Source organism: Charadrius vociferus, unplaced genomic scaffold, assembly GCF_000708025.1.
Source record: "Charadrius vociferus isolate BGI_N301 unplaced genomic scaffold, ASM70802v2 scaffold147, whole genome shotgun sequence".
Taxonomy (NCBI): domain Eukaryota; kingdom Metazoa; phylum Chordata; class Aves; order Charadriiformes; family Charadriidae; genus Charadrius; species Charadrius vociferus.
Window position 1 is genome coordinate 1,429,809 of NW_009649570.1, and position 19,846 is coordinate 1,449,654.

Genomic DNA, 19,846 nt, shown 5'->3' on the forward strand with positions numbered 1-19,846 from the left:
TAAGAAATTTGAAATTCTGAAATTCCAATGCATAACAACTTTCAACAGGTCTATGTGCCTCTATTTTACTGAAATATCACAAAACATGATTATTCCTTTGTTCTTTTTCCTTTACAAGCTAAATATTATTGTCATTAAAATTATTAATTTAGATCAGAAAGTGTTTTTCCTATAGTGATACTACAGTATACCTGTACTAGAATAATAGGGGTTTTCTGGGATTTATTTATTTTTTTGTGATGGCTGTTGTGTTTCTTTTTGAAATGTACTAGGAGAAAGAATCACCTTCTTAGAATGGCTTTATTTTTCATGGAGCTCATAGATTATATATTAGTTTTAAAAAAAATTGTATTCAGAGGAGTTCCTAGAATCCCAAATTCTTGAGGCTGAGCCAATACTTTCTGTTGCAATAGAAGAAGATACACGTCAGGAGTAAGATCAGGTTCCGAGGCTTAAAAAAGCAAGAAGGTAATAGAAAGGATAGTGCAATACAATGTATTTCAAAGAAATCTTTAAAGTAAGTGGCACAACCAGTACTTTTTTTTTTTTTTTAAAGTACATTCTTTAAAGGCCTGTATTTTATGAGAAATGAAAGGAGAATGGAAGAAAGTACAGCCCTGGCTTTACTGAGGAAGAATATAATGAGGCTGAAACTTTCATAAAAGTGAGGTTGGGCATCTGAAAATGATTGCCTAATTGGTTCTAGCAGAAACTGATTGTGGAAAGTCAGGCATCTTACTAAGCTGTTGAATGTATGTTTGTTTTTAGGATGCACAACACATTGCATATTTTATTTCCACCATTTTTTAACGGTGTGTGTCTTGTGCTTCTGAATGAAATTTCCAGAAATTTTTCTTGTCGCTGTGCCACATCTCATATCTTTGTTAGTTCAGATGAAAATACCATTGAGTGTCTGATTTCTTTTCCGTGAAGAACCACAATCCTGTTCTTGCCTTTGGGTTGTTTTCTCATAGGTAAGAAAATAGATATCCTTGTATCAGTCATCCTAGGGTTCATTTATTGTATACTCTCTGTCAGTAGATTTCTGAGATAGCAAATACTTAATTGCTCTTTCTGCTCAGAATGTTTTGTTTGCATTAGCAATAAATAATGAGTCACTTTGCAGATCAGCCCTTGAACTACTATTGCTATTTTGACAACTTGGATTAGCTAGTGCTCCTTCTTTTTATGAAGGTTTATCCTGCCAAGACATTCTTTGAATACTGATAATGTTGATCCTCTTGCCAGTATGGTTATGTTAGAAAGAGGTATTTTTCTTCTTTCATCACCATGTTCCTTGAAAGCATATTGAATAATGAGACAGCCAAATGGAAATAATTTACATGAGTATTCAGCAAGTTTATTTAAAGTTAACATTATCTGAAGGCGTGCTAAGAACATTCCAGAGTCAGCTACCACTTAAACCACGTCAAACTCTTCAGCCCGAAATGCCATGTTCTAGCCACCTATGAGCTCTGGCTGTATTTTACCCGAGGTGGTGTAGGGCTCTTCCCTGGAACAACCATTTTCGTGCTCTTCACAGTTAAACACCAGTAGCCCTCGACTCAGTCTCACAAGCCACTGATGTTCAAGAAATGCCTTCATGTGTTGAAAGGCTGATGATATGGAATACTTTAATTCTGTTCTAGTTGCCTTTATTCCACAAACTCTGAAATGAGAGAGGACACCCAATAACTATACCTGTTTTAACAATTTCATATATAATAGGGCTGAACAAATTTTGGCAACAGCTGGTTTAGATGGTGCCTATCAGCAGGTCATGCCATAAGCAACTGGTCCGTGTCTTGTGCAAAGCACAGGTGGGCCATAAGTAGACTCAATAAATTTTCCAGCTCCTGTTGAGGAAAAAATCTGCATAGGAGAATATTTTTTTCCAGTGTTTTTCATGCATAATATTTTGAAGCCTTGGTCACACAGTTCTCCCTGGAACTATGTCTTGTTTGTTTCTTGGGAGAGACGTGGGTCAGAACTTCTGGATACAAGAGGTCCATTTTAAAGCTATTATTATAACTGTGGATGGTATTCTTCCCCAAATGCCTGTTGTGGTTGGTGTTGACCTAAAGGACGCCGTCTTCTTTTTTTTTTTCTTTACTGTAAATCTCCTCTTATTTCCAAAGTTGGAGAATTTCAGCCCACAGTCAGTATCCAACAGTCCAAAACCAGTTTGTTTTCTGTGTCTGAGTCCTCTGTAATAAATGTGGGGGTTTTGAGATGGACTAAAGTGTGTTGGGGTAAATTTACTGTTTTTAATAATGGGATTATACTTTGCATTCATTCATTGTGCTTCCAAGCTCTGCCGTAGCTGCATGGTGAAAAGAAATCTGCATTGAGCAGAAACAGCAGCATGTAAGCGCTTTCTTGAGTTGGAAAGACTACTGTGTTTAATGTAATGATGATAAATTAAGTCCCTCCCTAATCTGTGTGTCTTAAAATATAAAGAGGAATTATGATTAAGAATCTGCAGCCAACATGCTTTCATGCTGACCTGGAATATAGCTCAGTCTTTACTTCCATTCGTTGTTCAGTGGCTTTGCTGAGAAAGCCAAACAGAGAGTTAATTATGGTGTTTTTTGTGCTGAGGACACCTGTCCACTAGGAAATGCGCTGAGACCCTCAACTCAATTTACATCAGCCAGAGAACAGCTGCCAGATGGTAACTACTTTTGGTCACTACCAACCTGGTTGAATTTGAACTGGTGACCTAGAGGTGAAATGCTTTATATCCTATTACTAATTCCTTGAGGTTTCCAGTTTCTCATCCATCACTTTTTTCAAATGACAGCACAGTGTATGTCTGAAATCTCAAAACAATTACTGTTTCACATATGCAGTGTGTGTTGCAGAATCCAAGATGTGCCTTTAGCTTTTGCAAGGCTTTCACACTTACTTTGTATACTTAGAAAAGGTTAGCAGAAAAAGGATGTTTCCAACGCCACCTGGGAGTTTTCCCTCTTCCTTACCAAGGTACTTTGTCACAGTTAGGTATGTTATTTTTATTACCCACTATTTTTACGAAAGGCTTTTAAACCTCCCTTTATTTAAATGGAGTTCACTGTGATGATGTACATCCTCTGAATGACAGTTTAGGATTAGAAACTGTGGGTTTTGACAGTAGTTTAACTGTTTGGGAGGTTTTTTGTTTTGGTTTTGGTTTGGTTTTTTTTTTTCCCCTTTCTGCTATGGAAGTGGAATTTCTCTAACTATCCATAGCTGAACCTGTGTGGTTAAAGCAGCCCAAAAACTTACAACTCTCTATCGTCTTTGTAATTCTTGAAAGGTGCTGAAAACATGTTGTACCAGATGAAGGTCCTTGGCTCTTTGTTAGCTCCTCTCCTAACTTACTTCCCAGCTTGCAAATCCAAGCCTCTCTCCAGTGCGTGATGCTGAAGGAAGCCTTGTCATTGAGAGGGTGCTCTTGTATCACAAAAAGGAAATCTGAGCAGGAAATAGGTCAGAATTTGTAGGATGAATGGTGCTGGAACATTACTGTCTTTCAAGAGATCCCCTTGATAGCCGTAAAGTCTGATGCCCATAGGATAGACAGGTATGTCAGCTGCATCTGATGAGGGGAAAAATGGTGCCTTGAGTTTCTCTATTGCATACTTCCACTGGTAGTTTCCCACTATCTCTTATGGAATGGATGGGACAACTGATTCCTCAGGGGCAAGTATAAATTATATGGGGGGAAATAATTACGATCTGTAGAGAGTTACATTATTTTTCTTTAAGCTAAATTGAAAAACTACTGTGATTTCTATTTTCAAGGGAAGATTATGCAAGAGCTCTTTTTTAGTAAGATAACTTGCCATTGGTTTTAAAACAAGACAGCAGTTATGGCATGGAGCTGATAAACAACGTCAACGCTTTTCAAGGTTGGGATTTTAAAGAATGTGGTTAAGACTTTATCTTGATCTCTTATTGATCTTAGCTGATAGGCTTTCTTCCACAGAGGAGAATGTGTCAGCCCTCACAGCTAAGTGTCTGCGCATCATAAGCAAAAGAGATTATATACATGGAACAAGCTGATGTCTTTTTGTTTTGCTTGGGCTAAATTCAAACTTGGGATATCGCGGCCTGGCGTTCTTCCTGGTTTTATACTCTCTTAACAGTTAGGTAGCAGTGTTTTCAGTTACGGGAGCCTAATAAACTATTCCGTTTTAAGTCAGGAAAGCTGAAGGACATACTAGCCCAAAGAGTTAACTATCTGCAGTGAGATCTTGGATGCCAGGGTGATGGGATTTTTGAAGCATGTAAAACAAAATTAGAGAGACTGTGAAATACAGTTTTCTTTTACAGAGCTAACTCACGTTACATTACCAACCTACAGTTCATGTACAGTGCTTGCTCTACTAGACTTCTACACCCTCAAAATTTATTGCAGGATAAATAACACGAAGATTATCACAAGACAAATAAAGAAAATAGATGGTTTCTGGGTAGTGAAAGTCCGCTTTGTTAAGTTACTGTCATTATGTAGTAATAAGGTGAATGGGATGAATCTGGTTTAGCTTATAGCATCATAGTTGCACTGAAGTGGCCGCAGTCAGCAGCAGCATCCAGGCCCAAGCTCTAATTAAGATTTGTCTTTTGTCTGTGATTGTGAATCATTGTGGCTGCTGGTAGAAATTTTAAAATATGAAGGATAGTTATGGCTGAGGAGTTGGGTGCATTTTTTCTTTGTCTTTCCTTGGTGACTTTGAGGAAACAAATAATGAGCAGTTCTTACTCTCCTTAGTGCCATATACCAGGGACCCCAGTGGGAAGAGGTTGTATACTCCTCCGCTCTTTACGCATTTTTCAAGGTATCCTTCTGGGCTATGTTTACGTATCCTGAAATAACAGAGATGCCTGCTCCATGTGTGCATGTACATTGCCATCCTTCACAAAAGTATGCATATGCATATGTCCTAGAGCTCAAAGGGAGGGGAGAGATACGTACACACAGACACACACACACGCGTACTTATCTTCTGTATATGTGCAAAAGATTTTATATACATTATGACATTTTGCAAGATCTAGATCATGTAATCCCCTTCAATGAAACAAGGAGGGAGGTGGGATATATTTGGCTAGCTCTAGCAAAACCTAAGATGGGCCATATGTAATAATATATCTTTGAGTAGGCTGTTTCTGCAGTGTCATCATACTGACTAGAGTCAGATTCTTCCTTGGCTCATCCTGGACGCCCGCTTTATATGACCTAGAAAAAAAAATATGGGGGATGTGTGTGGGTGTGTATTTTTAGCTAAAGTAAAGGGTATAATCAAGGTTAAAAAAATAGGGTATTGCAGGAACCTCATGGAAACAGGTACTTTCTGAAATAAACGAAGTGGAACATCCATTGTTTCTAACTGGATTTTTAATGCCTGTTGATACATCTGGAGAGTCTAGAAAAATAATTTTCTTTAAATGACTGGCTGTTCTTATGTTTTTGCTTCATAATGTGCAGTCAGGGCTAAAAATGAACACATAATCTATTCTGTGCTTATATAGTATAGAAATTTAGGAGTTGCCTGGCCTCTTAAGTATGTAGGCTTTCATTTAACCTACAGTGATAACTAGTTCCTAAAATTTTGTCTGTAGTTCTGAGTATTAATATCCGATAAATATACAACTAGTTAAAAAATACCCCCTGAACTTATTAACAGTATCGGCTTTTAGCAAGTTTGCATTTAATAAGTCTTTGTGTTCCACAACTTGCTTAAAACCACCTTACTGAAGTGATCTTTTCACAGTTCTCAGGATCAGCCGTTAAGCAGGTCAGGCAGTGTAATAACCTTGCATTAATCAGCAGCTAAGATTTATGTCTGTACCTGCGGCATCACACTAGTATAACCTAAAATAAACAGCATGATGTTTATATTAGTCATGTAACAAGTGTCTTTCTCAGTTTGGTCACATGCATTTCATTTAAAATATATCCACTAAAGAAAAAATTGCTTGGCACTTTGTGTTTCCATTTTAAGTAATCAATTTTAAAATAGAAGCAGTACAGGATATGTTTTATAAGAGGAGCTCTAAAGAAGAGGACAAATTCTTTCATCACTCCAAAATGTCTTTGAGGAGATTTACAGCAGGTGTAGAGGAGGGAGGCAGCGTGCTTTGGGCAGCCCTGGGCTGTCCTTTGCTGCTGCCTGCTGCCGAAGCACGGTGGGAACTCTCCCTGACGGAGCGGTGGACGCCTGGCCTGTGGCTCTGCATGCTTGTTTCTCCTCTTCCTCTTTTTGTATTCCCTGCCCTCCCTGGGGTAAATTGTCCTTTATGTTAGAGGGGTTCGTACTCGCAGTAGGATGACTGAGCTGTAATCCAGCATGTGCAGAGGGCTGTCAGGCTGGTGTGCAGGAGGTGAGTTAGATTCAGGCGGGACTGAAAAGCCCCCACCTCACAAAGGTTGCAGAGTGAACATGGAAATGAAAAATTAAAGATTTGGGGAATGGTTTTAGGCTCAACAGTCTCAAAGCTTTACAATTCCACCTGTCCCGTAGGAAGGGAATATCATTTTACAGGAGCACCGTGTTCTTCCATGGAATTTACCCCTCAAGGCCAGCAAATATCCCACTGGACAGGTGGAATTTTAAGGCTATGTATTGCATTTCTTGAGATGGGTGCACGTGTATTCTTTGCTCACTCACCATGCTGTCACATAACATCCTGTACCAGCGTACTGTGAACATTTTGAATTTATTGGACACCTAGCACCTATTTAAAATGTCAATTTTAAACAGTGTTGTAACATCAGATTTAAAGTGCAACTTGCTGCATTTTTTTTTATATTTTGTGTTTGAATGTTGATCATTGAAATACACTCACTCAGCTAACAGTGACAGAAATTAGATACAAAGTGGATCTGAATCTAGCAGTCTCAGTTGCCTAGAAGCAGAAAGCCAACTAAGCAAAATTTTTTTTTTTGTTCTTGATAAGCAGCAATAAAAGACAACACATTCAAAGTTAAAGTTGTGGCTGTTTAATATAGGACTTCTCATTAGTGAGAGACAAAATTTCACCTCCCAAAGTAGCTAATGCTTTCTCTATATGTAAGTGGACTTTACAGGTAACTTCTGATGCAAGTTGCATTTCATGCTGCCTTACTGTATTTATTAAATCTTTGCAATAGTATTACAAGATATGTAGCTAATAGAGCAGATATCATTTCATCCTCCTAACTGTTACAAAGTTTTCATCAGACAAATGACATACTTCCTTAGAAGCTGCTTTCCTTTTTAAATAGCAGGCTTGTCATAGACCTAGAGTATTCAGATAAGAGCTGTGAATGGACATCTAATAGCCTGGTTTCTACCAAAACGGCCTCTCTCTTGAGTGTAAGTACCATAAGCATTGCAGTGCCCACATTCAAATGTTGACCATTGTGCCAGAGACATGTCATAAACCCTCAATTTATAAGCTCCGTAAAAACACAAAGCCTACTGCTATATATCTAAGAGGAGAAGGAGTATTTTTATTGATTTGTTTTTAACAATTGTTTCAGGTACAGAAGTCCAGATTAGCTATGTGACATCCATAAATACAAGCTTTGCTTAATTTTCTGATTGCTGCAAGTCTAAATAAGTAAGACAATATGAGAAGACATGCCAAAAAGTACCGTATCGTGAGCATTAACACTGAAAGTTGTGAATGTAAGAGGGTCAAAGTACAGAATGTTACATATACAGTATGTGTGCAGTTCCATATGCATGTTCATAGACATGACTTGAGTTCAACAAATATAAATATAATGTCAAAAATTTGACTCTGTGCCATTTGTTTCAGGCAGTTATTTGGCAAAAGACCAGGGTGTCGGATCACAAAATGGCCTGTATGTCAGTTCTGGGAACAGCCGTTATGGGCAGTATGGTACCTTTTCAACACTGCTGTGAAGATCCTGAGGTGAGTTTAAACTTCCTTCTCCCAAATCCGCTTAAAGCCTGTCAGTGAAGAGAGCTAAATCAATATTCAAAAAGGAGACTTTGAAAAAGAGAATGGTATCTCCGCGTTGACATCCGATTAATGCATTTGATTCTATTACTGTCCTCTCTGTAAAATTAATTGGTTTGGTGATTGAAAATCCACTCCAAGAATCATCTAGTCAGGACTCATGTGGCACTGATCAAATGGCAGTAAAAACAGTTGTGATGACAAATGCAGAATTGCTGATTGCTCAGAGCTGTCTAAGTTGGGATTCCTGGCCCACAGGCAGGTTGGGCTCTGATTAATATCTAAGCATTTATATCGTTCTTGTCCTCGTGGCCTCTTAGCCTTATACTCTAAAGAACATCCCCTCAATTTCAGTGAGGGGCACCTGAGCAGCAAAAGAAACACATTCTTAGAAGGCAAGTTATGCAAAATTTCCACTAAACATATATTTCAAGGAAATACTAGTTGGTTTTCAAAAAAATGTGGACCTGTTGAAATTGTCTAAGATTTTCAAAAAAATTTTTACTCTGCTTCCATTTTTGTTGGAGACATTCTTACAAAAGGGAGTCTTGCTACTGCTCATCCTTCAAAGTTGCATTTTCCTGTATCTTGTAGTAATAAATCTTGACCAGTCACATAGATGAGATGAAAGACCACCTGTAAAGTCACAGCGGCTAGTTAACAGAAATCACTATGCTTCATTCAGCATGGTAATTTGTATTTAACAGCATTATTCAGACTTTATTTAAAGTCTGAATGTGTATATATGTATTAAAGTTTAATAGCATTATATAGACTTAAATCTTGAGTTTGTCGGAGTGCTTGTAGTATACATATACAGGGGCAGGAGGAGAAAAAAGCAAAGTTGTTTCTTGTAGTTTACAAACTTTTAGTTGCTTATGTCTGAACAGAACATCCAGAGTTGATCTTACCTGAATGCAGTCTGGATGTGCCCCTCAGGCAAGTGCAGGGGGCTCTGAAGGGAAGACATGGGGGTATTTAGAAGGGACTAGCTTGAAGGAGGCACTCAGGGTCTCACATTACCTCTCTGCTATATCATGAGGCATCCATATTCCTTGAATAGAAGTTGGGGAACATTCCATCTCTCTCTCTGTCTCTAAATAGTGTGTAAAATACCGCGTGCATCATTTATAGGTGTATAAGTGATCCATGGATATTGCTCACACTCAAATCTACATTCAGAAACCATGGATGTTTCTAAATTAAGCAGTCAAACACTACGAAATGACAGAGTTAAGGTTGCCTGTGTAACCCTTTCCTTCTCCTTTGTGTGCAGGTATTGGGATAGGTATTTAATGACAAAACATATGCTGCTTTTTTCCTTCCCAGTAGGTGCCTGCCTCATTCAGTACACAGACCAGAGGGCAGCTCTTTAATTCCGGCTTGTTCGTTGCATGGCTTTGTACTCCTTTTCTGCAAAGTCTACTCTGAAGACAAAACTAATGTTACTAAAAACAACTTTCTGTAAGCTGTACCGTACTAACTTCAGAGTTAAAACTTCTGTAATAAGTGATCCAGGGGTTTTAAAGACTGTCCTTCAAAACATCTCCATTAGGAGCACTGAATGAAACAAGAACAAATTTCAAGCTGATGCCAAAGCATGCAAACTCAGGAGCTACTTGTAAAATAAAAAACCAAAACTTAAGAAAATAAGAACTGAAACATCTTTTCATATGTACAGAAGAGCATCTATGCTTTTCACATCCCCAGTCTTGTAAATGGATGGATCTATTTTGCCTGAAAATTTTCACACAGGAAATTTTCCTAGTCTGTTCTTTTTCTGTGATTAAGCTCAGCAAATACAAATGCCACTGGGAAAAAGATAAGTACTTAAGAAAGACTTTCTACTTTCCACTCAACACAGATATATTTTTATACAATATAAGTTGTTTTTTATTAAAGTATTAACTTTGAAAACAGTGGATCTAATTTAAAAGCGAAAATTCTGTAATATTTTTCAGTCTCTGTAATTTTGTCATTAAACTTCCTATACTTTCCTATATGAAAATTCTAATAACTGAGACTAGTTTTAGAAATTGTGGCTAACTTTTAAGGAGCATACTGATATTCTAGGTGGCTTTAAATAGTAACAGCAGTCAGCCATGTCTAAATCTGGCAACTCCTTAAATGAGTTATTTAGAGACTTTCAGTTTTGCTTTAATACGGTCTGTATATAAAAATATTGTTTGAAGTGGAAGTCTTGAACAAATACTTGGGAATTAAAAAAGGAGCTTGAAGCGTAGAGGAGGAACATTCAGGGAGGATGTGATAAAGTTGCAGAATAAAATCTAGAAGTGCTGTATGTTGTTTTCTGATAATCATCCAACAGATATTTGACACCTCTTTAACTTGACCAGTGGTGTTTGGTTATGTGCGACGCTGCTGACCAGAACACTCTAGCTTTAGCACAGAATGCTTATTACAAGGTCAAGAGGGAATAAGGGAGCACATGAGCAGCTAGCTGGTGTGACGAAGATGAATGGGAAGGATAGGCCAAATCCCAGGGATTTTAAATTCCGTTTCAAATGCATGATAATTTGGATTTTAGTAAATAGAAGCGGTTCTGCCAAAAGCAAAGCTAACAAGGTCTGATTTCTGTGTTCAGTGATCCACCCAGAACATTCTCCAGACTTTCCCATGTTTCCAAAATCTCCATCCTCATGTTGCCCCAGTGTTCCTTCACCTATTAGTTTGCGCAAGTGGCAGTGGGGCGATGCGTGGGGCAGTACGGGAGCTCATTGGCACATCAGTGCTTACATGCTGATGGATCCTGTCTTTCGAAAAGTTACAATTGCCTTTTCCTCAGGTCATTATCTTGAGGCTCTCCTCTCCAAACAGCTGTCAGTTATGACAGAAATTGTGGAAATGTAATATCTTTGGGATTTCTGCCTCTTCACCAGATTGAATTAAAATCAATCCAACAGTGTCAAAGTTGCTTGGTGGGAGAGAGGGGGAGGTGATGGGACAGGCAGCACAAGTCGTAGGTCTCATTTTGACCTAAAAAACCCTAAGCTAAGGACTCAATCGAAAAATCTTGAAACTCTGAGTTAATGTTAGGTCCTGGAATTGTGTGATTTTTTCCGAGGCTTCTTGGCAGTGCTGTGTGCTCCCAGGTTCTGCTGTGGTCTGTGAATCGTGGGTGCTCAGCACTCTTGAGAGTCAGATGATTTGGATACAGGCGGTGTAGGTAAATTTAGGTGCCCTGAATAAATGCCCTATGACAGGCTATTTAAGGTGCCCTGCGTGTAGAAAGGAGGGATTGTGTGTTTGGGCTTTTCCTGTAGGGGTAACTCAGTACTGCTTTCACCAGGTTGGGCAGCAGCGCATGCCTTTAGCTTGTACAGGGGTTAAATTGGCAACCATACACTCAGCAAGCCTAAAGCTGGCTGGTGGTGCTCTCCGCAGCCCTCAGCTGCAGACAGCAACCTGATGCAACTGGAAGTCCAAATGGGAAATTTCTCAAGGAAAATGGATACAACCCCATCTTTCTCAACCTCTTTTTTTTTTTTTTTTTTTTAAACTCTTTTAGTTGAAGTACTTTTATTTTTTTAAATCAGAACTTTCAAGAAGTGGTGCATGCTGCTTTTGAATGACTTGGACTCCTGTACAATTTCATTTTAATACCTCACCTTTAATAAAACAACACTCTTTAGGGTTCTCTTTAAAAGAGTTTTGTACTGTATTTGTTTTATCGTTGCAGATAAATCTTTCTGGATTTCTCCCAAAAGCTGAATCAGACAGTTCTTTGACAAGCCTTTCAAGTTCAGAAAGGAGTTTCGTTTTTATAAATAATCGTCCAGTTTGTCAGAAGGAAATATTGAAGGTAACACACTCTAGCTTTTTATTCAAGGAATAGAAATGTGACTTCTTTGAGGACAGATATACCTATGCAATCTGCAACTTTTTTCCCACATAAAATCCCTGGAGTGCTACAGGTGAAGATACTAGCATTTGAAACAGAAACCTCTTCCACAAGTCTGATGCTGCTGGTGCCTCAGTTTCATTGCATTTGTTGCAGTCACAATAACAGAGCTGGAGGTTATGTTTATGGCTGTTTAAAAAACCGTAACTTCAAATACTCTGTGAGAGACCAGAATAGTCGATTCTTTCTTTGTATCAGCCTGCAGAAATAGACCTGTGCAGTTTTCCATGAGGGAACTTTATGTGGTTTCTTGTAAGAGAATTCTTCTGAAAATCAAGGTTTGATTTTTGTCCACTTCTTGCTGTGAGCTTATCAAGCAAATACGCAGACTTTCCCTTTAAATTTGTGTGTGCGTGGGATAAAAATGAAAGTGATAGTGCAGCAGCATTGGCTACAGCTAGGCATTGTGTAGGCAGAATTTGATACTCTTGGGTTTCTCACACTACTGAACCTTGCAGCACCTCACTTGGAGCTGCCTTGCTGTCCTAAACCTTGCCCTCCCCAGAAAAGAAAATCACGTTCATGCCAAAGTGTATGTGTAGGTTTTAAAGTGGAGACAATGAAATAGTTTTCAGTTGGCAAGCAAAGCTTGTAAACAAAGGGTTTACAAAGATGTAAACCCTGAAGTTGTGTCAGTACGTTAAGTGACGACTAAGACTTATCTATCTCCAAGCAGCATTTGATGTGCCGGGTTCTTCCAGGACTTTAAAGCTCAGCTTGAATCCCATGACAGAGACAGCTTTTTAACCGGAGCACGGAGCCCTAGTTTCAAAGTGGGATTCACAGTACTATCATACAAAGTAGAAATATGTTGCCCTTCATTTAGGGCTGTTCTTGTAGTAGTGCAAGTGATAGTTTTCCACTGCCTTTTTTTTTTTTTTGGCCTTTTTTTTTTAAATTGGTTTTTTTTTTTGCCAGGTGAGGTTAACAATACATCTATAAGAATACATTTTGATGGGTATAGAAAACAAGCTATAGATCACTTTTATCTCCATACAATGTATGGGGAAGAAGTGCTGGTGGACCTCTTATTACTACAGTTCTGTGCCAGCTGAGGACAGACTGTGGGAATATTAAGGTTAAAATAACTTGAAAATACTTAAATAAGCTTATTTAAACAGTATTTAAGAATTAAAAATTAATTAAAAAAAATAAAATGTAATCTGCAGGGGCTCTTCATTTTTTACATTTTCAAAATTTTTTTTGTCCCCTTGAAGTATTCTTTTCTCCAGTATGTATGTCTGTCAAAGGATCCCTGATACTACAGGGAAATGCTGCAAGGATCTCTATTTGATCCTTCTAGTTAATGAGACCAAAATTCTGAAATAACTAAATAATTTTGTAGTCTTTTGGAGGAGTTTTGGGGATGATTATAGAGAAAATAGTAAGGGCAAGCAGAGTTTGAGAAAAGCTGTAAATTTAGAATTGAGTTAATAAGAGGAACAAATTAATCCTGTTAAAAGGGCAGGTCGGTGGTGCAAGTGATACTTTCTCAAACAGACTTTAGTTTGGCTGGAAGAGACAGCAGTTTATTTGCATGCTATAAGATTTTCTTTAAAAACCAAACAAATAATAGTATTTGTGTTGACTGAGGAAGTATTGGAGTTGCAGTCCAATTTGGGCATATCATATCTTTTCTTCCAAGTGTGATCAATACATTCATTCAGAAGGTCAAAGTAGCTACCATTAGTTCCTTGGAATTTGTTCCTTTTGTTCCCCCCTTTTTTTTTTTAATTTAGCTGTAAAGACATGGAGACCACCAATAACTGCCCTTTTGGCATTCATGATACCCACAAGGACCTTTTTAGCATTAAACTAATTTTAACTTAAAATTTTAACTTAAAAAAAAAACCAAAACAAAACTGCCTCCCAACAAACCAGTTATGCTTTTATGATGTCAAATTTTGTTTCTGTGCCTTTGTGTCTATTTTATTGCCTTTACTGACATGTCTTTATTAAATCAATCTGTAGTTAATTCGGCAGTACTACAGTCTGGTGACGCACAAGGACTGTACTCGTTTATATCCTGTTTTCTTTTTGAATATTACCGTACCTGCCTCTGCTGTGGATGTGAATTTAACACCTGATAAAACTCAAGTTTTACTGCATTATAAGGTAACTAAGGTTTTAATCTGGTTTTGAGTTGTCGACCATTTACTTGTGTAAGCATAATAAGGGTTTCTGGGAGTACTGAAATGTTTGAAGGTAAACAGTGCCACTGATTGATTTATTTATAGTGACACCATAGCTTGCCTTTATCACAGGACTGTTTTGTTTGAAAAGTATCGAACAGGCTAAGTGGAGGCTTATTCAAAATTAGTTTCCTAGTTGATTTTAAAGATCATTTTTACGCTGTATCACTGTTTTCAGATGGCTTTATAGTGAGAGGAGCTAAATGGAATTATGATGTGTGTCCCTAAATAAATCTCATTCTGAACTTCATAATTACACTAAATAATAACTCTTTATGCACCATGTACATTAAGGTGGGGACAGAGGGGGGAGAAGCTGATTTCTGGTAATATTTTGCCATTATGTGTATAGATTATTGTTGACATCACTTAAGTTTTAGGATATCCTGTTCATACTATCAAACCTTGAAATTTAGACCATATATGCTTGTGTTTTAGAGGCTGTGTAGTGATAAATTTCCATAAACTCCCTTTCACTTATTAGCACTTCATATGAGAAATAGTATCACAGAAATTAAGAAGGCTTCGTAGGTAAGGTGGTTATTCAAAGTGAATGTAGGTAGTCACATGACTACGTTAATCCTCTTATTCACTGAAAGTTTTCGTATTTGTCTATGTTAATTTAGTAAATGTGCTGCCTGTTAAGTGTCACTTGTATGAAAATTAACACAGCATTCTCACGTTTGATCTAGCTTAAAACTTCCCGTTGGCATTAGAAAAGGGGTTGGGTTGTTTTTTTTGTTTTTTAGTATTATTTTGTGGGTTATTTTTTCTTTTTCATTTCCATCATTTGGTGCAAAGCTGTCCCGGAAGCATGCACCACAAAAGCACCTACACAAACACACTTACATGAAATGGGATGTTGGTGGTGCATCTGTCTTGACCATACACTTCTAACTCCGTATTAGGTGGGAATAGTTTTACCTTATACTGGTTTAGGCAGTCAGTACCCCGTTATAAAGAAAGCAGTTAATTGGTTTTGTGATACCAAAGCAAACCAGTGAAGCAGAATATCTATCACAAAATATTTGAGGCTAAAAGTGTTCAGTTCAGAGTCTTTTTGAGCATGTGTGAACAACTGAAATGCAATAATCTGTCCAAATTTGTCTGAAAAATATTCTGAATAAGATCGCTTTGCTTATTGTTCTATATTCTCAATATCTGTCAGTTACATTTTCAGGTGTGCTTGTGTGTGTGGCTTTTCTGTTTTCAGTTGTTTTTTTTTTCTTTTCTCAGGAATCTGTCTTACTTGCTGTTGAAAATGTGTTGAAATCACTGTATGGGCCACTACCTGCTACAGTCCCTGGTGAAAGTAATAAAACAGATGTTACCTCAGAAGACATGTTTGTTTATAGAACAGAACAAACAGATGTGGTTGTTAATGAAATGGGACCATCTGGAAACGATGATCTACATGCTCGTACTTCATTCCTTTCATTCAGCAGTGATGTGCAAAACTGTCAAGCAGGAAAAAACACAGAGATCTGCTTAAATCATCAGACATTTTGCGGTGATAATGTGCGTAGTTGCCTAGACAAAAAAGAGGTTTCTAAGAGTGATGCCTTTCCAGACAGTTCCTTAAATTTATTGTGCGGGGAAGAACAGAATGGTCAGAATATGACCAATATTCAAAGTAACAGTGTTCCTGTGGACCCCAAGTCTAAAAAAGCTGATGAACATCTTTTGACTTCTGATAATATTGATGAAACAGAAAAAAATGAGGAAGTCTTAGTCCCTAAAGACTTACCTGAAATCTCTGCTGATAGTTGGAGTATGGGAAGTGGATTTAAAAACCATCTAGGAGACAACCTGGAACCTGTTAAGATTTTGATTCCTGAAATTGGAGGAACAATTAATAAGCAAAATGAACACACTGGTGAACAAAGCAATGATCCACAAATCTCAAATCAAAGCATAAAGAAAAGAAATGTGATAAGTGATAAATTTGGACGTGTGACAGCTTATGACTTAATTAGTAGTAGAATAATAAGGAAACCAAAGTCTGCAATTGGATTTTTTACTCAAGATTGTCGTCCAAAACTGATAACTGATAATCCAAAGACCAGCATGGAGGACATCCTGCTGGAAATTGAAGAGCAGTGGAAGAATCTGAATGAAGAGGAAAAAAAGAAGTAAGTTTTCAGGCTGTCTTGGTTCTAAATCTGGTAGTTACCAATGAGTCAACCTTTAGTGAATTAAAAGAATTGTAACTTCCCAGTTATTTATGAAAAAATAGAACAGAAAATTATTTTTGGCTTTTCAAGATCAGCATCAGTATTGTGAGTTGTCATCCTTTGCTGTGTACATACATGCACTGCTGAGTTGAGTTACTCGTTTTGCCACTGTGCCGTGCAGCAGTTAGGTAGGTATGGTTTTGCTGAATTGTTGTTTAGAGATAACAGGCAAGGAGAATGTGTTGTTTGAATCCTACAAACTTCTGTTTTCGAAGAGCTGCCTTGTCACTCCTGATACACTCTGAATGAAAACCAGCATGGTGATGGACGAGGCACTGTATAGTTCCTCCAGAGCTTTTTCCAACCAACAGTTCTTTTTTATTGCTACAAAGTGAGAATTCTTTTCAGGATCTTTTGTACTTGAACATTTGGTAAACTCCTTTTCTCTAAATTTAGTATGTATCCCAACCCAGGCGACTTCAGAAATGTATTTATAAAACCCAATCAAATGACGCTAGGAATTTCTTTTTCCTCTAAACAGCTCTTCCAATGCTGGTTCAGAGAATATAGTAAAGTTTGAATTTTAATCTGTTTCAATCAAAACAAAATCTTTTTTTAGATTGCAATCTGAATAGCTAAATTCCATATTTTTCCAAAGCAAATTGTCACTGAATTTTTGAAATCTGTCTGAAAGTAAGGGAAATATTTTAGCCTAAATTGGGGCAGGGGTTGGGTTAGTTAAAATATTAGGTATAGGTTGTCCTTTACATTGAATTATGGTACAAGATGACTTAGAATAACAGATTTTGAGACACTGTAAGATGGTTTAAAAAAAACCAAAACAAAACAGCCACCAAACCTTCCACATTTAGTTTGTAATATTATAAAATGCAACACACTGTAGGGCATCACACAAATGAGAAAAATAGAAGTAGTTCTTTAATAGTTTTACATGTAATGATTTAAATGCATATTGTGATTTGTAGCAGAAGGTTTGGGAAATGAAATTTTGGTTCTGAAGAACAAAGTCATTGGAAGTGTTGTGAAAATGTGTTTTCTTCATGTTGTGGAAGCAAGGAGAGGGAATTAAGAAACACCACTGAAAAGGAAATTATACTAGCCAAAACAGTATAATTTTAACGCTAATGAGCGATTCAATTAGGAGAATGGTAAGAAAGAGAAGCTATACCTGTTGAATTACTGTTTGTATGTATGTTTTTTTCCTTGACTTCTTGACTATGAAAACATCTACATTGTTCTGAATACCAGCTATCTCAGAGTAAAGTAAAACCTTTTTATCTAGCTTCTCATTTACCTCATTTAAAGCTCACTAAGCAAGCAGTGTGCCATGATCACAAAACCATACGTGTGAGAAAGGGGTTTGTCGATCTCTGCATTAGCAGAAATACTAATCTAATAGTAGAAATCTACTCCAATTATATTCTTGCTTTTAATGAAATGAAACAAAAGGTTGTGCCAGCTGTTTCAGAAAATTTTAATTTGCTCTGGTTTAGCGTTTGAGATTTCATGGTTGCTTTCCTGGTACAACTGTTATGTTTAAGAGTGTGCCTACAGATTAGCTTTGTATTCGTTCAGGAAGGAAACCTCTCTGGTAATGAAGTTTTCGTTCTATGTGGGAATGAATGCAGTATGGTCCAGTGGATGTTGAAGTGAATGAAAAATTTACGACCAGTTGTATCCATGCATTTCAGCTTTGATATACCTCTTTTCTGCTTTTAATCTTTTAAAATTGCCTCAGAAAATAACAAATAGGAAGAGATACCCAGACATCTTTTCCTCCAAGGTAACAATCCAGAACAACTGTTGTATGTCTGGCAGAGAACATAAGTCTTGCCTACCAGATACTCTGGATAAATTGGGCCACCTAGAGGTAACAACAAATGTATATACAACAGGGCAGCCCAAGTGCCTCAGTTCTACCGAGCACACTATACCTCCAACTTCACGCAGCCTTCCTGGCAAGAAACCACTTTTCTTGGGCTCTGGTCCTCCATCCTTCTGTGATCGTCACATGTTTATGTTACAATGGGTGTGCTTGGCTTCAGCATCTCTTTTTCTCTGTGTTGCTTCTTCAGCAGGTCTAAATGAGTTTAAATCCTTTGTGGGAGCAGTACAACCAACAGATGTCTCGTAGTGACATAGGATAGCCTTTTCAAAACAAGTCAGCATTTATTACTCAACCGGAATGTAAAATGTTATGGTCTTTAGGTTATAATAGAAGAGGAAAGCTTCCATGCATGTCCATGTTGGCAGCATCGTATATCCCCCTGCTTTGCAAAGTCAGGATTTAATTTCTTGCGTTCACTCTACTCTTATTTAATACAGCTTGTGTGTGTTTCTGGTTTTAGTATTTCTTGCGTATCAGGCTTAGGTAGGAGCAGGAGAAATCCCTCCAAGTGCCATGTCAATGGCAGCAGAAGTTACCCGGAGGGAGTAGGAAAGGTTCAGAGCCACACACACATTATTATGGACCTAACAAATTACCTTGTCAGTGCTCTACAGTAATTCTTCGTGACTATATATGTACCTTGGGAGAAACATCATTTCAGGTAGCACGGCCTTTGCTGTCTGTTGACAGGGAAGAGTGTGCACTTAGACAGTCATTAGTGGCTGATAATAACTAACTCATGTGTGGTAACTTTTTATTGCCTGATGAACTTTCCACCCATCTCATGGCTTGTGTGCATGTGTATGCATTATTTGCAACTCGTTTACATTGGGGAAAATATGCTTGCTTAGCAATTCCATAAAAATTATTTTTTACTGTATTTTAACTTTGTAGTTAATGTGTTCTCTTTCCTATGGGTGGGGGTAATTTGGTGCTACCATCTGGTCATTGGCCATCCATCATATCTCTAGCCAGCTCCATTCACGTACTGCCAGATATTAATCATGAATAATTGGTATCTGTTGCTTGTCCCCAGTCATAACAGTAGGTCCATATTGTCCACTCCTAGGAAACAGTGCTAGTACCTTGAAACCTATGCGTTTTGGAAGATGACTGTGAAATGCTGATGTGTACAGTTAAAAGCTTTTTTTTATTTTTCCCTTCACGAAGGAAGGAAACACAGAAGTAGAATGTCATACTTACGGTGATAGTTTGAGTTGATTTGGTTTCATTAGTGAAAAGGCTGATGCTGAGAGATATTACATTGAGTCGGATGCCTCTTTGTTCCAAACATGGATGAATCTACACAAGTGGCCATCTCCAGTCAGAATTTACTCCAAATAGTCAAATTCAGATAGTGCTATTTGTCTTAAAAGGTCTGAGAGACCTTATATTAAAGGGGTTTTGGGGTTTAAGAAGCAAGGGGAAAGTGGTAAGTTGTAGGAACCATTTTTCTAGTTAAACCAAAGCTGCCTTTAAAATTAGACTTCATTCTAGTCTTCGACTTCCCTCCTTACACCCATTTTTGCAAATTTCCTTGGCTTTAGGTTTTGTAGTTTGAGGAAAGGATCCTGAGTTCACAAATCAGAGAAGAAACTGTTGTTGTAGCGCTTGTTTATTACACTTGCCTCTGTGGAAGGATTTTTGGAAAGGCAAAAGTGTTCCCTTGTAGTTAGTAAACCTGCTGTTTTCT

The 19,846-nt window shown here is 37.7% G+C and overlaps 1 protein-coding gene across 4 annotated transcripts in view; it reads left to right on the forward strand.

Moving 5' to 3' along the window:
• Window positions 1-19,846, forward strand: part of PMS1 (PMS1 postmeiotic segregation increased 1 (S. cerevisiae)) — a 45,561-nt gene that overhangs the window by 11,469 nt on the left and 14,246 nt on the right. For 2 of the 4 annotated variants that reach the window (XM_009890134.1, XM_009890137.1), the window contains exons 5-8: window positions 7,792-7,908; window positions 11,657-11,779; window positions 13,850-13,993; window positions 15,307-16,202. In XM_009890134.1, the coding sequence (XP_009888436.1) occupies window positions 7,792-7,908; window positions 11,657-11,779; window positions 13,850-13,993; window positions 15,307-16,202 (1,280 nt within the window). The remainder of the gene's footprint in view (window positions 1-7,791; window positions 7,909-11,656; window positions 11,780-13,849; window positions 13,994-15,306; window positions 16,203-19,846) is intronic. The other 2 variants (XM_009890135.1, XM_009890136.1) reach the window with 2 other exon arrangements.